Source organism: Theropithecus gelada, chromosome 14 (genome assembly GCF_003255815.1).
Source record: "Theropithecus gelada isolate Dixy chromosome 14, Tgel_1.0, whole genome shotgun sequence".
NCBI lineage: Eukaryota > Metazoa > Chordata > Mammalia > Primates > Cercopithecidae > Theropithecus > Theropithecus gelada.
Window position 1 is genome coordinate 10,000,447 of NC_037682.1, and position 16,455 is coordinate 10,016,901.

General features: G+C 55.4%; 1 protein-coding gene across 6 annotated transcripts in view; it reads left to right on the top strand.

Moving 5' to 3' along the window:
- Nucleotides 1-12,712, top strand: part of NRXN2 (neurexin 2) — a 117,241-nt gene extending 104,529 nt beyond the window's left edge. For 3 of the 6 annotated variants that reach the window (XM_025357375.1, XM_025357374.1, XM_025357378.1), the window contains one exon: nucleotides 10,795-12,709. In XM_025357375.1, coding sequence (XP_025213160.1) covers nucleotides 10,795-11,681 — 887 coding nt within the window. In that variant the 3' untranslated portion in view covers nucleotides 11,682-12,709. Of the gene's footprint in view, nucleotides 1-10,794 lie in introns of all 6 variants that reach the window. The other 3 variants (XM_025357376.1, XM_025357377.1, XM_025357373.1) reach the window with 2 other exon arrangements.
- The last annotated feature ends 3,743 nt before the right edge of the window (nucleotides 12,713-16,455 follow it).

The window sequence follows — 16,455 nt, forward strand, 5'->3', positions numbered from 1 at the left end:
CCCAGTTGCCCTCCACATCCTCCGAGTAGGCTAGAGCTGAGAGGGGTTATTCCCACGGGCCTGGGCCCAGGGACCTTCAGGGGAGCTGCCAGCTGCTGGGCCAGAAAGGCCTTCCCTTCCATAGACCAGGGCCTGGGCTTTCTGGGACAGATGCCTTCGTCTCTAGGAGGCCCCTCTGCTGAGTGCTGTCACTTCTTCCTCCAGGGCAATCTTGGCTCAAGGATGCACACTTCAATGCCTCCATTGCTTTGGGGGGCTCTGGGCATCTGGCAGCTTCAACACACAGCACCCCCTGCCCTGCTTTACTGCTCTGAGCTCTAGGCACTTACCGGTGGCTCGTGTGGCCAACACAGCACTGCTTGCCCAGGCCTGCTGGAAGTGGCTGTGATGAGTGGCCCCATGAAAGCTCTGGGATGGGGCTCTGCGGACAATGGTCTTTGAGGGTCCTGAGGAAAGGGCACTGAGTGGCATTACCACATGTGTTCATACACAGGTGCCCATGTTCACACACTCTGGGGCAGGAACTCCTGGGTAACAGGAGGAGTCTCTGCTTTCCCTACACCCTGCAGAGGGGTATCTGGGGCCAGATGGTCACCATGTAGGGACATGTAGTACACACTGGACCCCACCTGAGCCATACTTTGTCCACCGAAGTTCTAGCCTCCCAGCCCTGGCTTGGAGTCTAGTCAAGGGCCTGGGTCTGATGCTGAATGGGTGTATTGGTGGTCTGACTCTTTTAGGCTGCATTAGGGCAGAGGGTGAGGAGGAGTTGAAGCAGGTGGGTCAGCTGGTTCCCAGTCAGGGATCTGTGAGGTCACTGACTATTGAGCCACCCTCTTGGGAAAAGGGACAAGTAGAGGATGAAGGGTGGAGGAGGTCTAGAAGTCTGGGATAGGGAGGGACTGGTAGCCATTCCAGCAGCCAGCTTTAAAAATAGGGCCAGGAGGGAGGGCAGAGTGCACTCTGGAATCCCCAGAGGAAACTGCCAGAAGCCACAGCCTCTCCCCCAAGCCTGCATCACACATGCTTACATGTCCACATTTGCACCACTGTGAAAGGTTTAACGATGGATCCTCATCATCCCAATGGGAGGCCAGGCAAGGACCAAAATGACTCCAGGGTCTCCCAGGCTGGTGTAGACCATGCCATGCCATCCAGAGCCTCTCCAGCCAGTCTCTCCCAGGCCCCAGTGCAAGGAGGCTTTTCTCCAGCAGACGGCCAGACCTCCCTTGGCTCCAGTGTCAGAGGTGGGGGCAGCCTGGCTGGAGACCCCATGGTGTTTTACCTCTCCTACCTTGCAGATCTTCATCCCTGGGTCTAGGATCATTCCTGCTCGCTCACCTTTCCACCGTTTTCCCTAACCTGGGCTCCTCCACAGACCCGGGCCCATACTTTCTCCCTTGTTTAGTGAGACCATCATCTACACGGTTATTTTAGCTGAGGTTGGCTTTTCAATGGGAGTGCCTTTAGTGGGGCATGCACCATTAGTAATGTGACCCACTGCTAGTTGTCTCAGCTGGCCCAACCCATACATTGTGTTCTGGGCCTGGCCCCTGAGGGGATCTGACTTTGCACAACCTGAGACACGTAGGAAGAGAAGAGCACACACAGGCTCAGACCCACAGAGGCAGTGTCTGTATGCACATGTATGACCAGAGGCACACACACATACAGCCCTGCACATACATTTACAGACCCACCAGCAAGCTCACATGGGCCCACTTCCACACACACACACACACACACACACACACACACACACACACACACACATTCAAACCTAGAAGAGCACACACTATTTGTACCTAGGCCAACAGAGGCACACACATGCTTAGACTCCAAGAGACATGTGTGTGCTTATACCCTTCTGAAGTCCATACACACAGATACACACCTGTTGAGACTCACAGAAGCTCAAACTCATGCACACATGCACAGCCTAATGAAAGCACACACATGTACTCAGAGCTACCAACTCTTGCATGTGTGTGCTTAGAGCTCCAGAAATACCCACAGAGGCACTCAGATGCACACGTGTGCACCTACTCAGCTCCTAGAGGTTCACACTTGCATGTGTGTTCAGTTGCACCAAGGCACACACACACATTGTGTGTCTCAAACTTACCAAGGCACTTGACTGTGTTCTGAGCTATGTGTACATGCATGTTCAAACCCACTGAGGCACACTCACACACTACTGACAGCCATGCTGAATGTTCAGAATCACACACACATGCTCAGACCCAGAGACAGACTTGCATATTGCAGACACTCAGGACACACACATCTGTGTTCAGACCTGAGTGTGTGTGTGTATGTGCTTAGGCCTAGTAAGACATATACCTTGTGACACGCCCTTGGACTCACAGATTATACATCTGTGCTCAGCTCAGTGGCACATGTGTACAGATCCACCTGTGTAACACACACAGGTGCTTAGACCACAGAATCCTACACCCGTGTTCAGACATGCAGATGTTCACATGTGTTTCAGAACTGCAGAGGCATATAGGCATGTTCAGATCAGGCAAGTAAGCAGTGTGCTTAGACCCACCATAATGCACATGTGTGCCCACATGTACTCACAGAAATGCACATCTATGACCAGGCTCACAGAGGTACATGTGTGTGTAAGTTTACTCACCATGATGCAGACATACATATCTGCAGAGGGGTGTACTCATGCACCAACATGTGCATCCAACCCCCAGATGCCCACATGTACACAAAGGTGCACCTAGATAAGACTCACAAGAGTGCAGGTGTGCACATTCTCAGAGGCAGGCTGTGTGCTCAACCTCAGGGGTCTACATACACACACAATTTGTTCGGCTTCACAGACCTGCACTTCTCCCACCAAGCCCACCCCTATAGAAGCTCATATTTCCGTGCACACTCATGTGCCGAGTGCCACAGTAGTGTACACACACACACACATGCTCACCTGCTGAAACATACATACTGGTTCACACTCACTGAAGAATACATAGGTACACACATACACATAGATGTGCAAGTTCATGTGCTCAGACCTGTACAGAGGTGTAAACACACACACGCACGCACACACACACTCTCGGGCCTCCATTAGCCCACACAGGTGCAGGTGCACTTCTGTGCTCCAAGGTACCCATGCAGTGGCACACAGAAGGGCACACACATATCCTCAGACCTGGAGGGCATGCACACATGTTCAGACACAGTACAAGGCATGCCTGTATGCCTGTGTGCTCCCACTCAGGCAAGTATACACAGTTGTTTAGACCCACAAAAGCACACACATACACACATGTGTATTCAGATTCACCCAGGTCCACGTATGCTCAGACCCACAGAAGCAGCCTTCTGCACTTACTCCATGCAAGCATCCCTCCTGAGGCATTGCCCTCATGCACACATAAATGAGACCCTCAGAGGCACATGCAGGCTTAACTCCACAGAGTCACAGACACATTTGCCCAGACCGGTAGAACCACAGTGTGTTCAGATTCCAAGAGGGTCTCAAGGTAGCACTAGTTGCTATAATGGACAACATGTATTGGTTTAACACATAGACATGTATTTCTCATTCACCTAAGTTATAAACAAGTGTTCCTGATTGGTGGGCCACTCTTTTCCAAGTGATGACTCAGGGCTTGGTCCCTCTCCATCTTGCGGCTGCACCATCTTCAACAGGTGACTTCCTGAGTTGCGGTGGCATGGAGTTGTGAAGTGGAAGATTTTATGGGCCAGCTGTGGGAGAGGCTTCCAGGCTCCTGCCCACATTCTGTTGCCTGGAGCTCAGTCATGGGGCCCAACCTAACTTTAAGGAAGGCTGTGAGGTGTGGCCTTGCTGTGCCCTCAGGAGGAAGCAGAAACAGGTCTGGGGCCCAACTAGTGAATTCTTTGTCACTGGCTTGCCTGTGGGTCATCAAGGATCCGTGTCACTCTTCCTCACCTCCAGGACACACCCACCCCTCCCCAGGAGACCACCCAAAGTCCCAACCATTAGGGCATTCATCTCAAAGCTGATGATGTCTGGGAGATGGTGGCCCTCCACATCCGGTTAAGACCTGACTTCTCTGGAATGGGGACCCATATGTGATCCAGATACCCAAGAACTAAATGGATAATTTATCTCACTGCTCCCACAGCCCAACACACACCCAGAATACTGTGGTGTGGGGCAGAGTCAACAACCATAATACAACCTCCCATACAAAAAAGGGAAAAATGGAAGACAGCAGCCTAGATTCACACAGGCCAATGTGTGCTCCTAGCGCTGAGGAAATCCAGCAGGCAGGCAGGCCAGGCTCTCTGCCCCTGCAGTGGGGGAAATTTCTTCATTAAACCCTGGGAGAGACTCTGCTCTCTGGCGGAGACTCCCCTCTCCTTTGTCTGGGGTCCCTGGCTCTCCCCTCTGGGAAGTTCCTCCCGGTCCTCCCATAGCCATGTCTGAAGTGGGTGTTGGGAACAATGTCCTCCTTGGGGGTGCTGTAGCATGATAGCCTACCCCTGCTCATGCAGATTTGGGGCCCAAGGGTGGTTTAAGGTTCAAAGTAACCATACCTAGACACAGTTCTCAAGCCTCACTTATTTCCTTGTTGCTCTGCCCCCATGCCTCTTTCTCTTCATACAGTGGTGACTGTCTTGAGGACATTTGAAACAATAGGTGGGAAGTTGGTGGGGGGGGGGGGCAATCCCTAAATCTGATCCTTGAGCAAGGCTGAGTGTTCTTATTGGGTGAGGGTGAGAAGCTTTACTGCACCATTGTCCCTCAAAGCCTTTTCACTTTTCTCTCTTACTGTTTGGAAGCAGTGGCCTCTTCTGACTCTGGTGGGATACAGATTTCTGGGCTGTCTGTATTCTTTTCACTTCTGCTTGCGAATCAGCCGATTCTTGCCTCCTCGTACTCCTTGCCTCCTTAGTCTCCTCCTTGTACTATGTCACTAAAAGCAGAAAGTAGAAGCCTCATGGTCACTGGCCTTTCCCAGCCCTTTCCCTCAGTGCCCAGAGTCCATAGGCAGTGCCTACCCTTCAGGTCCTCATGAGCAACGGTGCACACCACATGCTTCACCACTGCAGTACGTGGGTTTCATCTTCCCAGCCTCCACGCCTTGGATTGTCACGAGTGCCTTCTCAGGTTTGTGTTATCGTGACATCCATTTCTGGTTCCAGTGTCTATATTAGTTAAAGTAACATTTGTTTCTGTAACAGATAAGCCCCGGATCTCCGTAGTTAATTCAAGAGGAGTTTCTCACTCAGGTGCACCCTACCTGGGTGTGGCTGATCAGCAGGTGGCTCTGCTGCAAAGAGTGCTTTAGGAATCCACACTCCTCCCATCTGTGGCGCCTCCATTTTCAACCTGTGGTTTCCAACATCACTGTAGGAGAAGGAGCATGGAAGGTGGCACCAGGAGGCTGCTGGGGCACTGGTACGGGCAGTGCCCACTACTCAGTCACACACCAGGCCTACTCACAAGGAATGTCGGGAAATGTAGTATTACTGCCCAGGAGAAGGGAAAATGAGTTTGGTGAAGGATGCGTTCCCTGGGGTGCACCGCTGGTGCTCAGATGCCGTGGTGCACTCACATGTTCTGGGGCACGTTCATATATGCACATGTGCACATAGAACTCAGACCCAGGCTCAGTGGCCGGCAGGCACATGCCAGAGCCAGAGGTCCACACACTGACATGCACACGCTCATGCTCAGATCCATCTAGGTTCACGTACATGCATGTACACATGTGCTTGGGGCACAGAAACACAGATCCTGTGTGTGTGTGTGCGCGTGCATATGCCACAATGTACCATTTTTTTCTTACCTTGAAATACCCTGGCCTCTGCCCTTGCTGTACTGGTGCTTGTGGGTGGTGGAGGGCACCTTCCTTCAGGGCACCATACACAGTGGCACAGATTGCTCTCTGCTCGCACAGGTGAGTAGGGGCTGACATCCGCCCAGAGCTCTGCTTGCCCAGCCGTGTGTCCTGGGCACCAGAACAGGACCGTCCACTGAGAGGAGAGAATGGTTTTTCCAATATTGCATGAAGGTACTGTTTGTGAAGTCATGTACCACAGGGTCACGTCCGCATAGAACTGTTTTTTCTAACCCCCATGAAATGCCCTGTAGGCTGGTGGCTTTCTTGCCCCTCACAGCCTGGGCAGGGCCTTCGGCTCACTGCTTAGTCTCAGACATGCTCAACCTCAATTCTAGACTCCCCTTTGGGGGTAGGCACACCTTACTTGGGTGAGAATGGAGTTCTTGGGTAGATTTCCAGGCAAGGGCCTTCTGTTCCCTAAGGGCAGAAGGGGCTAAGTTTGTTGGGCCGGCAGCCCCCAGAGGAAGGAGAGTTGGGGAGGAAGGGGAGATCAGGAATGGCTGGTGGTCTCCCTGGTCAGGGATGGCATTCTCTAGTAAGTGGGACCCACATGCACTGAAATTCAGCTTTTCTTAGGATGCAGAGGAGTGTTGGGTGGGCGGGTGGTGTCTGTGGTAAGTGTGCACCTGTGAGTATTTTCCAAATGCCGCAGCTGCCTGAAGTTGGGGAGAGGCAGGAGGCTGTCTGGGGTCCTACCAAACTCCACTGACTCCTAGGAGCACCCCATTCCAGGATGCATCCTTGGTGTAGAGCTGGACCATGAGTCATTGTGAGTCTGCACCCACAAAGCCCAGCAGCACAGGCAGCGGTGGGGCTTTGGGCAGGGAGGAGTCTCTGAGGATTCTGGTCCTCCCCTCCTCCAGGTCCTGCCAAATCCTCGCCAGGACAGCCTCTTCTGATCCTTCCTGAACTGGTGTGTGATCCGGGAAAGCCCAGCACCCTAGGTTTGGTGACTTGATTGCCCCCAGAGCCTAGGCAGGGTTGAGCGAGCCCAGGGAAGGAAGTCCTCATGCATTCTCATGGGTTCTCCAGAGCCTTTTATCTTGTGGAGAGGAAGTGGGGTGTGGGACACTGGGAAGAAACGGAGAGGAAGCCATGTGGAAGACAGAAGCTACCATGAGAAGGGGGGACCAAGGGGAAGTTATGGCAGTGTAGGGGGTGTGTGTGAGGGGAGGACACCTTAGGAGATGGTGCAGTCAAAGCCTTGGGCAGAGAAACCCCAGAGGAGCTGCGGATGCAGGGACAGGACTGGGACCCAGATATGGAGACCAGGAAGCAGCTGGGGTTGGAGGAGCAAGAGGTCAATGTGAGCAGGCCTGGGAGGAGTCTGGGGGCAGAGGAAGGCTGCAGAAGGGTGACCCGAGGAGCCTGTGTGTCCCAAGAGCTTAGCTAGTGCAAATGGTTGTAGGGGGCTCAGGCTGGGTAAGACTTGTCTGTGGTCCAAGACCTGAATCCCCCCATGCCCTAGCCTGACTGGGGGACAGCAGGTTGGTAGAGAGCTGAGCTCTGTGCCCTGATCAGCCTGTCAGCCCCTCTAGGGCAGGATGTGGCCTCAGCAAGGGCCTCCTGGTCTGGTCCTGTGCCCTGGGCCTGGCACTTTGCTGGGGCCCCAACTATGGCCAGCCAGCTTAGGCCAAACCTTGATGCTGGGGTTTCCAGCAGCAGCTGGTGGCCCAGTCTAAGATGGAAGGTGGCGAGCTGGGGTAGGAGATGGTTTGTAGAGAAAGGCTGCTGCCAGACTGAGCTCTCCACAATGCCTGCTGCCTAAGAGGGTGGAGGGGGTGGGGTGTTCAGAACTCTGCTGCTCTGGCCTGTGAGAGAGACGCCCACTCCCTTCCCTAGATACCTAGCTTGGCCTGGCTCAGAGGAAATGCCTGAGGAATATTGCTCCCTTTCCCCTGGAAAAGTATAACGAGCCCCAACTCTGTGCCAGGCCCACTGCCGTTGGCCTTTCCCTGGCAGTGAGTACAAAGCCATGCCTCCAGGACAGAATTAGGGTATGGTGTCAGAGGCACTCAGGCAGGGAGCATCCTCTGCCTGGAAGAGGAGGTGTTTGACCAGACTCTGAGATGTCAACAGGGAAAGGTGTTCTGAATAGAAGACAAAGGTCAGGTAGAGGGCTGGTGGTATGGACCAGCAGGAAGGACCCCAGAGGCACTCAGAGTTCATGCAGGGAGGGGAATCTTGCCATGATTGGGCCCAGGTTACCACCGCTCGAGGGGCTGCCAACCCTCCTGAGAGCTGACAGCTGAGTTTGCCCCTTACCTGGGGACCAGGGTGCTGGCTTTCCTTGTCTGGGTCCCAGGTGGGTACAGGAAGACATACTTGTTTATCCAAAGGCTAGAGGTCCCACGAGAGCCAAGCCTTGGCCTCATCCTGGGCCTGGAGCCCAATACCCCAGTTTTATAGATGAGGAAACTGAGGCCCAGAGACTGGAAGAAAGTTGCCCACAGTCACACAGGAACTCAGAACACCTGTTCTGTCATCCAAGTTCACATCCAAGCCAAGAGTCAAGTAGTCCCAACAGATTCCTGGAGACATTGGGAGGATGACTTAGGCTTTCTTGGGCTTCTCATGAGATCTAACCCTTCCCTGGCCTCACTTACCTTGCTGGGCACCTACACCTGGTAACCTTGGGAAGTCCTGCCCACCCAGGCCTCAGCATTCTTATCCATAATGAGCTGGGATCGATAGTCCCAGCTCCACAAAACATGCTGCTTTGCTCTTAGCTCAAAGGTTTTCACTGTGACTGAGCCTTTGGAGGGCCAGGAGCCCTGGGGTTTCAAAATCTAGGGTGTAGGTGAGCCCCTGGCCAAGGGAGATTGGAGTCTGGTTGGAAGAGCAGCCTGGGGAGCTCAGCAAGGCTTCAAGTTCAATGGAAAGGTCTTGGCTACAGGCTGGCTTGTGTGGGCAAGGACAGCTCTGCAACGTTGCTGGAGCTTGTGATCTGAAGGTTGGCAACAGTGTTTGAACTCAGTGCAGAGGTAGAGGGCCATGGGTGGGTGGGGAGCAGGAGAAGACAGACAAGATGTGAAGGTGGAATGTGGCTGGTCTGGCTGCAGTGGGGCTGAAGTGGGGCAGGCGGGACCTGGCAGTGGAGGCCCTGGGGTGCTTTTCCACCAAGAGGCTGAGGGGCTTCTGGGCACGATCTAGGAAGACCACACCCTGCAGAGACCAGCGAGAGGCACTCAGATGTTGGCAGGGCTTAGGCTGTGCTGAAGAGAGAGCCAGAGAGGAAACCTCCAGCCCTTGTAAGGCCCAGAGGTGCCCCTGCAAGAGGAGCAAGTCCTCCCACCAGCCACCTAGAGCCAGCCCCAGCTCCCTTCTACCCCAAACCAGGAGGTTGCACTATTTTGCTTTGAGAGAAGGCCCAGGAGGCTGATGGGAGTCACAGTTGTTGACCTAGTGGCTGATGGGAATTGTGGTCTACACTCCTCCAAGGACTGATGGGAGTTATAGTTCTCACCTTTTGGGGGCTGATGGGAATTGCAGTTTCTGCCCACAGGACTCCAGTTATCAGACCTAGAGATGGGGGGACCCATTCTCCCCTCACAAAGCCCTCCCCACTCATTCCCATGGGCCCTATTTAGCAGGTGCTTCCCTCCCAGATGGCTGTGTATGTATTTTCTTTTCTTTTTTTGCTTTCTTCTTCTTTCCGTTGTTTTATTATTGTTTTAACAATAATAAGAGGGCCAGAGGCAGTCAAGCCCTGGCCAGGTCCTGGCGGCCCATGGGGGTTCTGGGGAGGGGGAGGGGGGAAGTCAGTGGGGGTCAGAGGTGGAGGGTGAAGAACGAGAAAGTTGGGGAGTTAGGTTTAGCTCAGGAACCATGTGTCCCTGCCCACTTCCCTCACTCCTTCCTTGTCCCTCCCCACATCCCTGCCTCTACATGGCTTCTCCCCACCCCTCCCAGAGTCCTATGGGACAGGACTCTGCTCCAATGCATCCGACTCTTCCCTGCCCACTCTTCCTCATGGGCCACCTCACTTCCCACTTTCGATGTCTCCCCTCCCATGACCACCCTGCAATTAGCCTTCCAAGCTCCCCCCATGGCCGTCCCCTCCCAAGACCTCTCACCCATGTAGCAATCCCTACATGGCTGCCTGTCATGTCCCTACTCTCCAAGCCCTCCTGCCCACTATTCCTCCCTCCCCCATATGCTGACACCAAGTGGTGGAAACCGCCCCGCAGCCCCAGCCTGCCCTGTGCAGAGTTCAGCTTTGTGTTGAATGAGGGGGAGAGGGACAAGTGAGGGCGGAGAGAGTTCAGGAGGAGGCAGGATGTGCAGGGAGCGGAGAGTGAGGGAGGGAGATGCCGAACAGATAGACAGAAAACGTTGTACGGAAAAGTTGTTTTTTCTTATTTTTTCCGGGAGAACCCGCTTACACAGCTCTGTTTGTAATTTTTTTCTTCATGCTAAAATCACACGGCCTATTTGTTGATGTAAGTTGCCTGAATTCCGTGGTATGCTATCTTCTTTTTTAAAAACAAAAGCAAAAAAAAAAAAAAAAAAAAAAAAAGAAAAAAAAGAGAAAAATCTAGAAAAAAAAAAACCCTAAAAGATACTGTTGTTAGGTTTGTTTAAATGCTGCTGTTGTATCTGTTTTTAAAGCCTTAAACCAGTAGAGTTTTTTTTTTTCTGTTTCTTTTCAATTTCCTTTCCTTTCTGTTCCTTTTGATTTCTTAAGACAAACAAAAGACCAAAACCCAGAGTGTCACAGAGCCCGTGCGTGGGGTGCCCAGGGCATCTGAGCCGCTGCCCGCTTAAAGCGCAGTGCTCGGCCGGCTGGCGGGCGGGCCCAGCCCGCTCTAGTCTCCGCCAAAGCCAATTGGAACCGATTTGGGTGTGTGAGGCTGTTGTTTCTCTCTCTGTGCCGGCCGCCTGCGCCCTGGCCCTCGCTGACGCCCTCTCTTTTCTCTTCTCTCTCTTGTTCTAGGAGGAGAGTTAATATTGCCCATTATCACGGAGGACTCCTTAGACCCCCCTCCCGTGGCCACCCGATCCCCCTTCGTGCCCCCGCCCCCTACCTTCTACCCCTTCCTCACGGGAGTGGGCGCCACCCAAGACACGCTGCCCCCGCCTGCGGCGCGCCGCCCGCCCTCCGGGGGCCCGTGCCAGGCCGAGCGGGACGACAGCGACTGCGAGGAGCCCATCGAGGCCTCGGGCTTTGCCTCCGGGGAGGTCTTTGACTCCAGCCTCCCCCCCACGGACGACGAGGACTTTTACACCACCTTTCCCCTGGTCACGGACCGCACCACCCTCCTGTCACCCCGCAAACCCGCTCCCCGGCCCAACCTCAGGACAGATGGGGCCACGGGCGCCCCTGGGGTGCTGTTTGCCCCCTCCGCCCCAGCCCCCAACCTGCCGGCGGGCAAAATGAACCACCGAGATCCGCTTCAGCCCCTGCTGGAGAACCCGCCCTTGGGGCCTGGGGCCCCCACGTCCTTTGAGCCGCGGAGGCCCCCTCCCCTGCGCCCCGGCGTGACCTCAGCCCCCGGCTTCCCCCATCTGCCCACAGCCAACCCCACAGGGCCTGGGGAGCGGGGCCCACCGGGCGCAGTGGAGGTGATCCGGGAGTCCAGCAGCACCACGGGCATGGTGGTGGGCATTGTGGCGGCGGCGGCGCTCTGCATCCTCATCCTCCTCTACGCCATGTACAAGTACCGCAATCGTGACGAGGGCTCCTATCAGGTGGACCAGAGCCGGAACTACATCAGTAACTCGGCCCAGAGCAATGGGGCGGTGGTGAAAGAGAAGGCCCCGACTGCCCCCAAGACGCCCAGCAAGGCCAAGAAGAACAAAGACAAGGAGTATTACGTCTGAGCCCCTGGCACTGCGCCCCACTGCCAGCTGCCCCTCCTGGGAGGGCCCGGGAGGAGGGTGCCACCCTCTCCCTGCCAGGGGCCTGGGGACCCTCTCCCTGGCTGCCTCAGGCTTCTCTTACGAAGAGGAAACGCAAAAAAAGAAAAGGAAAAACCCCGTGCTCGCCCCCTTCCTCCTGCCGTCCACCGCGCGGCCTCGTCAGTCCCAGGGCTGACTGTCCCTCTCAGCTCTGCGCCTGCCAGGCAGGGCACGTGCTCACAGCCCTGGGTTGATTTATTTTTTTAAGGGGGGTAGTTTTATTTTGGTGGGGTTGGGTGGGAAGGAAGGCTGGGGGTTTTGTAAAGTGTCCACTATTCGTCCTGTTAATTTTCCTCAATTTTTCTTCTTCCTCCTTCTGTCCCTCCTGCCTTCCTTCTCTCCCCAAGCCCTCCAGTCCCCATCCTAGGCTTGCTGTGTCTCACTGTCCCCACCCTTCTTTCCTACTTCTTTTTTTGTGTGTCTCATTTCTCCCTTCCTTTCCTCCGTTTGGGTTTCCAGAGTCGGTGGGAGAAGGGCGGGAGGGTGGGCCCGAGTGGCCCAGTGGGTGGGTGGGGTGGGGCAGTGGGCTTGTCCCCAAGTGCCCCAACTCCCCTCACCAGGAGAGGCACCTGCTTGGTGCCGCCCAGGGAAGGGGCTCAGGCCAGGCTGAAGGCCTGTTCTGTGTGTGCCGCCGGGCGACGTGCATTGATGGGGAAGCTGCTGGAGGAGCAGGGGTGGGGGTGGGAGGGAGGGGAAGGCAAATGCAGATATATATTACAGACAAATACTCTAGATTCCACGAGCAGCAGCCTGTGGCACCTGCTGGGTGCGGGCAGCAGGGAAGAGGGAGCAAGGCATTGTCCACAGACTGCTGGGGTCACTTCTCTGCCCACGGGCTCCCTGCTCCCCCAGTTTTTTTTCTCTCTTTGTTAACAAACGTGTCTGAGTCTTGGAAAACACCCCAACCCCGGAAATGTGTGGGAAAAAGAAAACAAAAACTTTCCAAATTCCAACGGTCCTGTGCAGTTTTTTTGGCGTGGGTGCTGTTAGATCCTGGCTTTGGGCTGGGGTCTGGGCCCACATGGGGGCCCACAAGATCTGGTAAGTTGCTCCCGAACTTTTGGGCGTAGCGTGGCTTTGGGTTCCTGGGATGACTTGTCTTTGTCTCACGGTGTCCTGTGTCCTGTATCCCTGCTGGGCTGAGGAACGGGCAGGAAATGTGGCTGGTCTCTGGCCAGTTCACAGACCTTAGCTTCTCAGGGAGGCAGACAGATCTCTGGAGACCTTGTGTTGCCCCTTGATGGCTACTGGACTCACATCTCGGGGCATGTGTGCCCGGGCACCGACCTGGGTGCGGGACAGATGCTGCCTCATCCTTCAGCAGCCCTTGGAGGGAGGAGGTGATTCCTGGGCTTGGAGACCTTCAGTGGCTGCTCCCAGGTCTCGAGGTGAATGAATGACTGAGTCCATGTGGTCTCCTGCCTGACTCCAGAGTCTGTGCTCTTCCTCTCTGGGGATTTGGACCCTGGTACCCTACCTTCCCCCAAGTCCACTCTGGTTGACTGTGGGCAGCTGCTGGAACTGAAGGTGGAACCAGGGCTGGCCACCTCGTCCACTGTGTTTACTCCTTTGTGGAGATCCTAACAGGTCCATGGTCCAGACATGTTAAGAGATGGGTCTGTATTTGTTAAGCCTCTCAGTCGCAAGGGACAGATACCCACGTGTACAGCATTGTCAGGAGGGGAGAGCGAGGAGGGTTGCGGACCTCGAGGGTGGCGGTGGTGGGGCGTTGCACCACCTGGCACAGGAGACGTGACTCAGCCATGCTGTGTCACTCAGGGTCCCTCTCTCGATCGGCTTCTCAGCCCTCCTCTCTGCCAGGCTTCCTCATACCCTTGGCTTGCCATCCCCTCCACTGCCCAATTCTGCATCTTGATCTTCCGTCTGCAGCAGGCTCTGGCTGTTGACCAGCTCATCCTCGCGGCATTTTGCAGTTCAAAAGCCTGGTCCATCTTTAGGCCTGGCTGCCTCCATGCCTGCAGGAGCCCCACCCTTCAGCAGGGGAACATCCCTTAGTGGGAGTGGCAGGTACTGACCTGAGCAGCCTCCAGCTGTCTCCAGAGGCCAAGGTCAGTCTCATCTCCCTCTCTTCCTTCTCTCCATCCCTGAAAGAAGCTTTTGTCTTGGGACCCTCCCCACCATGGGGCACCCCCAAGACCTCTTGAGATTCCTCCCGCAAAATCCTAACAAGGGCGAGAGAGCAGAGCCCCAGGTGTGGATTTCTATGGACTCAGCCCCTCCTTGCCCTTCTGATCCAGCTCCTGAGGGGTGAGACTTGGGCCCTGCTTGTCCCCCAACTGCTCACAGTCTTGAAGCCAAGGTCAGCATCATTGAGGTCAGCTCTAAGCACCCGTGGAAGTCTGGGAGAGGCCCTGGTTTGGGGCACTCTTGCTAGGATGTCCTGTTCCTGGGCTGGTGATTGGAACCTTTGGGGCTTCCTGTTACTACTATCTCTGACCAAGGGACGGAGACAGCTTGGATTCCCCTCCTCCCATCACAACTAGCCAAAGAAAGACAGGCAGGAAGGGGCTTCTTGGTGTTAGGAAGGGAAAGAATATCCTTACTCCAGAAATTTCTGGAATGACCCTACACAGGATAGGGGACAGTATATCAGGGTAGGGGAGCAGGAACAGGGGCAGTCCAGGAGTTGGAAGGATGGACCCCAGTCCTCCTGGTTGCCATATGACTGTGGGACTTGGTCTTTCTCTCTGCATAAGGCAGCTCAAGGTCTTGGTTATAAGAGGACAGACTCAGTCATTGACTCAGTGTACCCATCTGTAAGAGATAGTCACCTGATTCCCAGTTTATCTTCTTATGCCTCTGAGGTTGAACTTAGCATCTGGGCCTGAGCTGAGCTCCTCAGGGTCTGGCTGGCCTGGCAGTGGCCCCAGGAGTGTCCCAGACAGACCCAGTGTCCAGGGCTTGATGGTGCTTGAGATTCCAGGCATCCTGGCTCCTTGGCGGGTGGTCCTCACAGGGATGTGTCAGGAAATTTCTCCTCAGGCCTCTTAAGGACAGGGATTTGGGGGAGAAGTTCACAGACTTGCCCTCATCAAGCAAGCCCCCAGGAGAGGGAACACCAGCCCAGCCAGTGCCCAGCGCTTCTGGATAGAATCCCCCCTCTTGAAGGCAGATCTGGAGCCCATGGGGCTTGGTGCTACCTCTTCCCACACATCCTCCTGGGTGAGCTATGGGCTTGGCTGGAGGCAGGAAAATGAACAAAGTGAGTCCTGAGCCACTTTCCTCATCCCTGCTGCCTGAGGCCTCCACCGCCATGGGGATGAGACTGATGAGGGTAGTTATGGGTTCTTCTTTCCCTTGGCTCCTCCATAGCAGGGTGCCCCACAGGCTCTGAGGTTGGAGCCCCTGTGGTGGGCATCAGAACAGAGTGTGTCCCAAGCATAGGCTTGCCATTCGGGTGGGCTTACGGCTGCTGCTGAGCGGGGCCCTTCTCCCTTCGCCGACACCCACTTGGCCACGGCAAGGCTGCTGACTCGCCAGAGGAACAGGGCCCTGGGCCTTCCCAGCTTTCAGGGCCTCTTGAGTTAATCGAGGGATGACTTATGTTGGAAGCAGACAGGCCTTGGGTCCTGGAAGGTCGTGACTACCTGGAAGGACCAGGAGCAAGGCCACTCAGGGTGCGGGCAGAGGGGTAGCCCAGACCCCCTTGGTGAGCTGGAGGGATATCCCAGAAGACAGGAGAGGACATCTCCCACCAGCCCTGGGTTCTGCCTTCTAGAAACTTCTGGATACCCTAAGGTCCCAAGAATGCTGTTCAAGGGTTAGAAAGGGCACTGGGCCTCAGCTGGGCAGCAGATAGACAAAAGACAACAAGTCCAGAGCAGGCTGAGATGGCGTTGTATTCAGGCATCTTCACAAATGGGATTCCTGCCCAGGGTTCTTTACTGAGGGGTGACCCTAGGTAGATGGCCAGAGGACACGGCCCCCCAGAGGCCCAGGGGCTGCAGCTGACAAGACCAGGCCAAGAAGTGACCCCCTTCCTGTGGGGGCAAAGAGTTGCTTTCTGTTTTCCCATTCCATGCGTGTGCATGTGCACGTGGGCACACGTGTGCACACATGGCTAATGTGTGTGTGTGTGGGGGTGGGGCACAGCCCTCGGTCAAGGTGCCTGGAAGTAGCAAGGCAGGCACAGGTGGACCCAGAGACCATCTGAGCATGGCCCCAGGGTGGCTCAGGTGACTGGGTGGGCTGACCGGGACCCGGCTGGGCAGCAAATGGCTTCTGCCTGCACCCAGACCTCTGTGTGCGCTGCACTGTGTTTCCCCGCGAGCCATGCCTGTGGACACTGTGGGCCCCTGGCCTTGCCGCTGCCTCCAGGAGAGTTACTGGACACCCAGATGGTGAGGCTGGGTTGGGAGAGACTGCGGGTGTTTGTGGCCAGAGTGGGGCTCTGGAGGCCTACTGACGGGTTTGAATCCTGATACTGCCCCCACCTGAGTGTCATGGGCAATCGGGTTCTTCAAGCCTCAAGGTTTTTTCATCTGTAAAATGGGGCAACGTTTGCCCTACAGGGTTCAGGAAAAGTGAAGTGAGATGATGCTTTGAGGGGTCCAGCACAGCACCGGGCCCACAATAGGGGCTGGAAACAGCAGCCACTCTGGCCTGGCACCCAGGGCAGGAAAGCTGGCCTGGAAAAGGCCCATCCCAGCAAGGAGGCCCCAGAACTTTCCTCCTT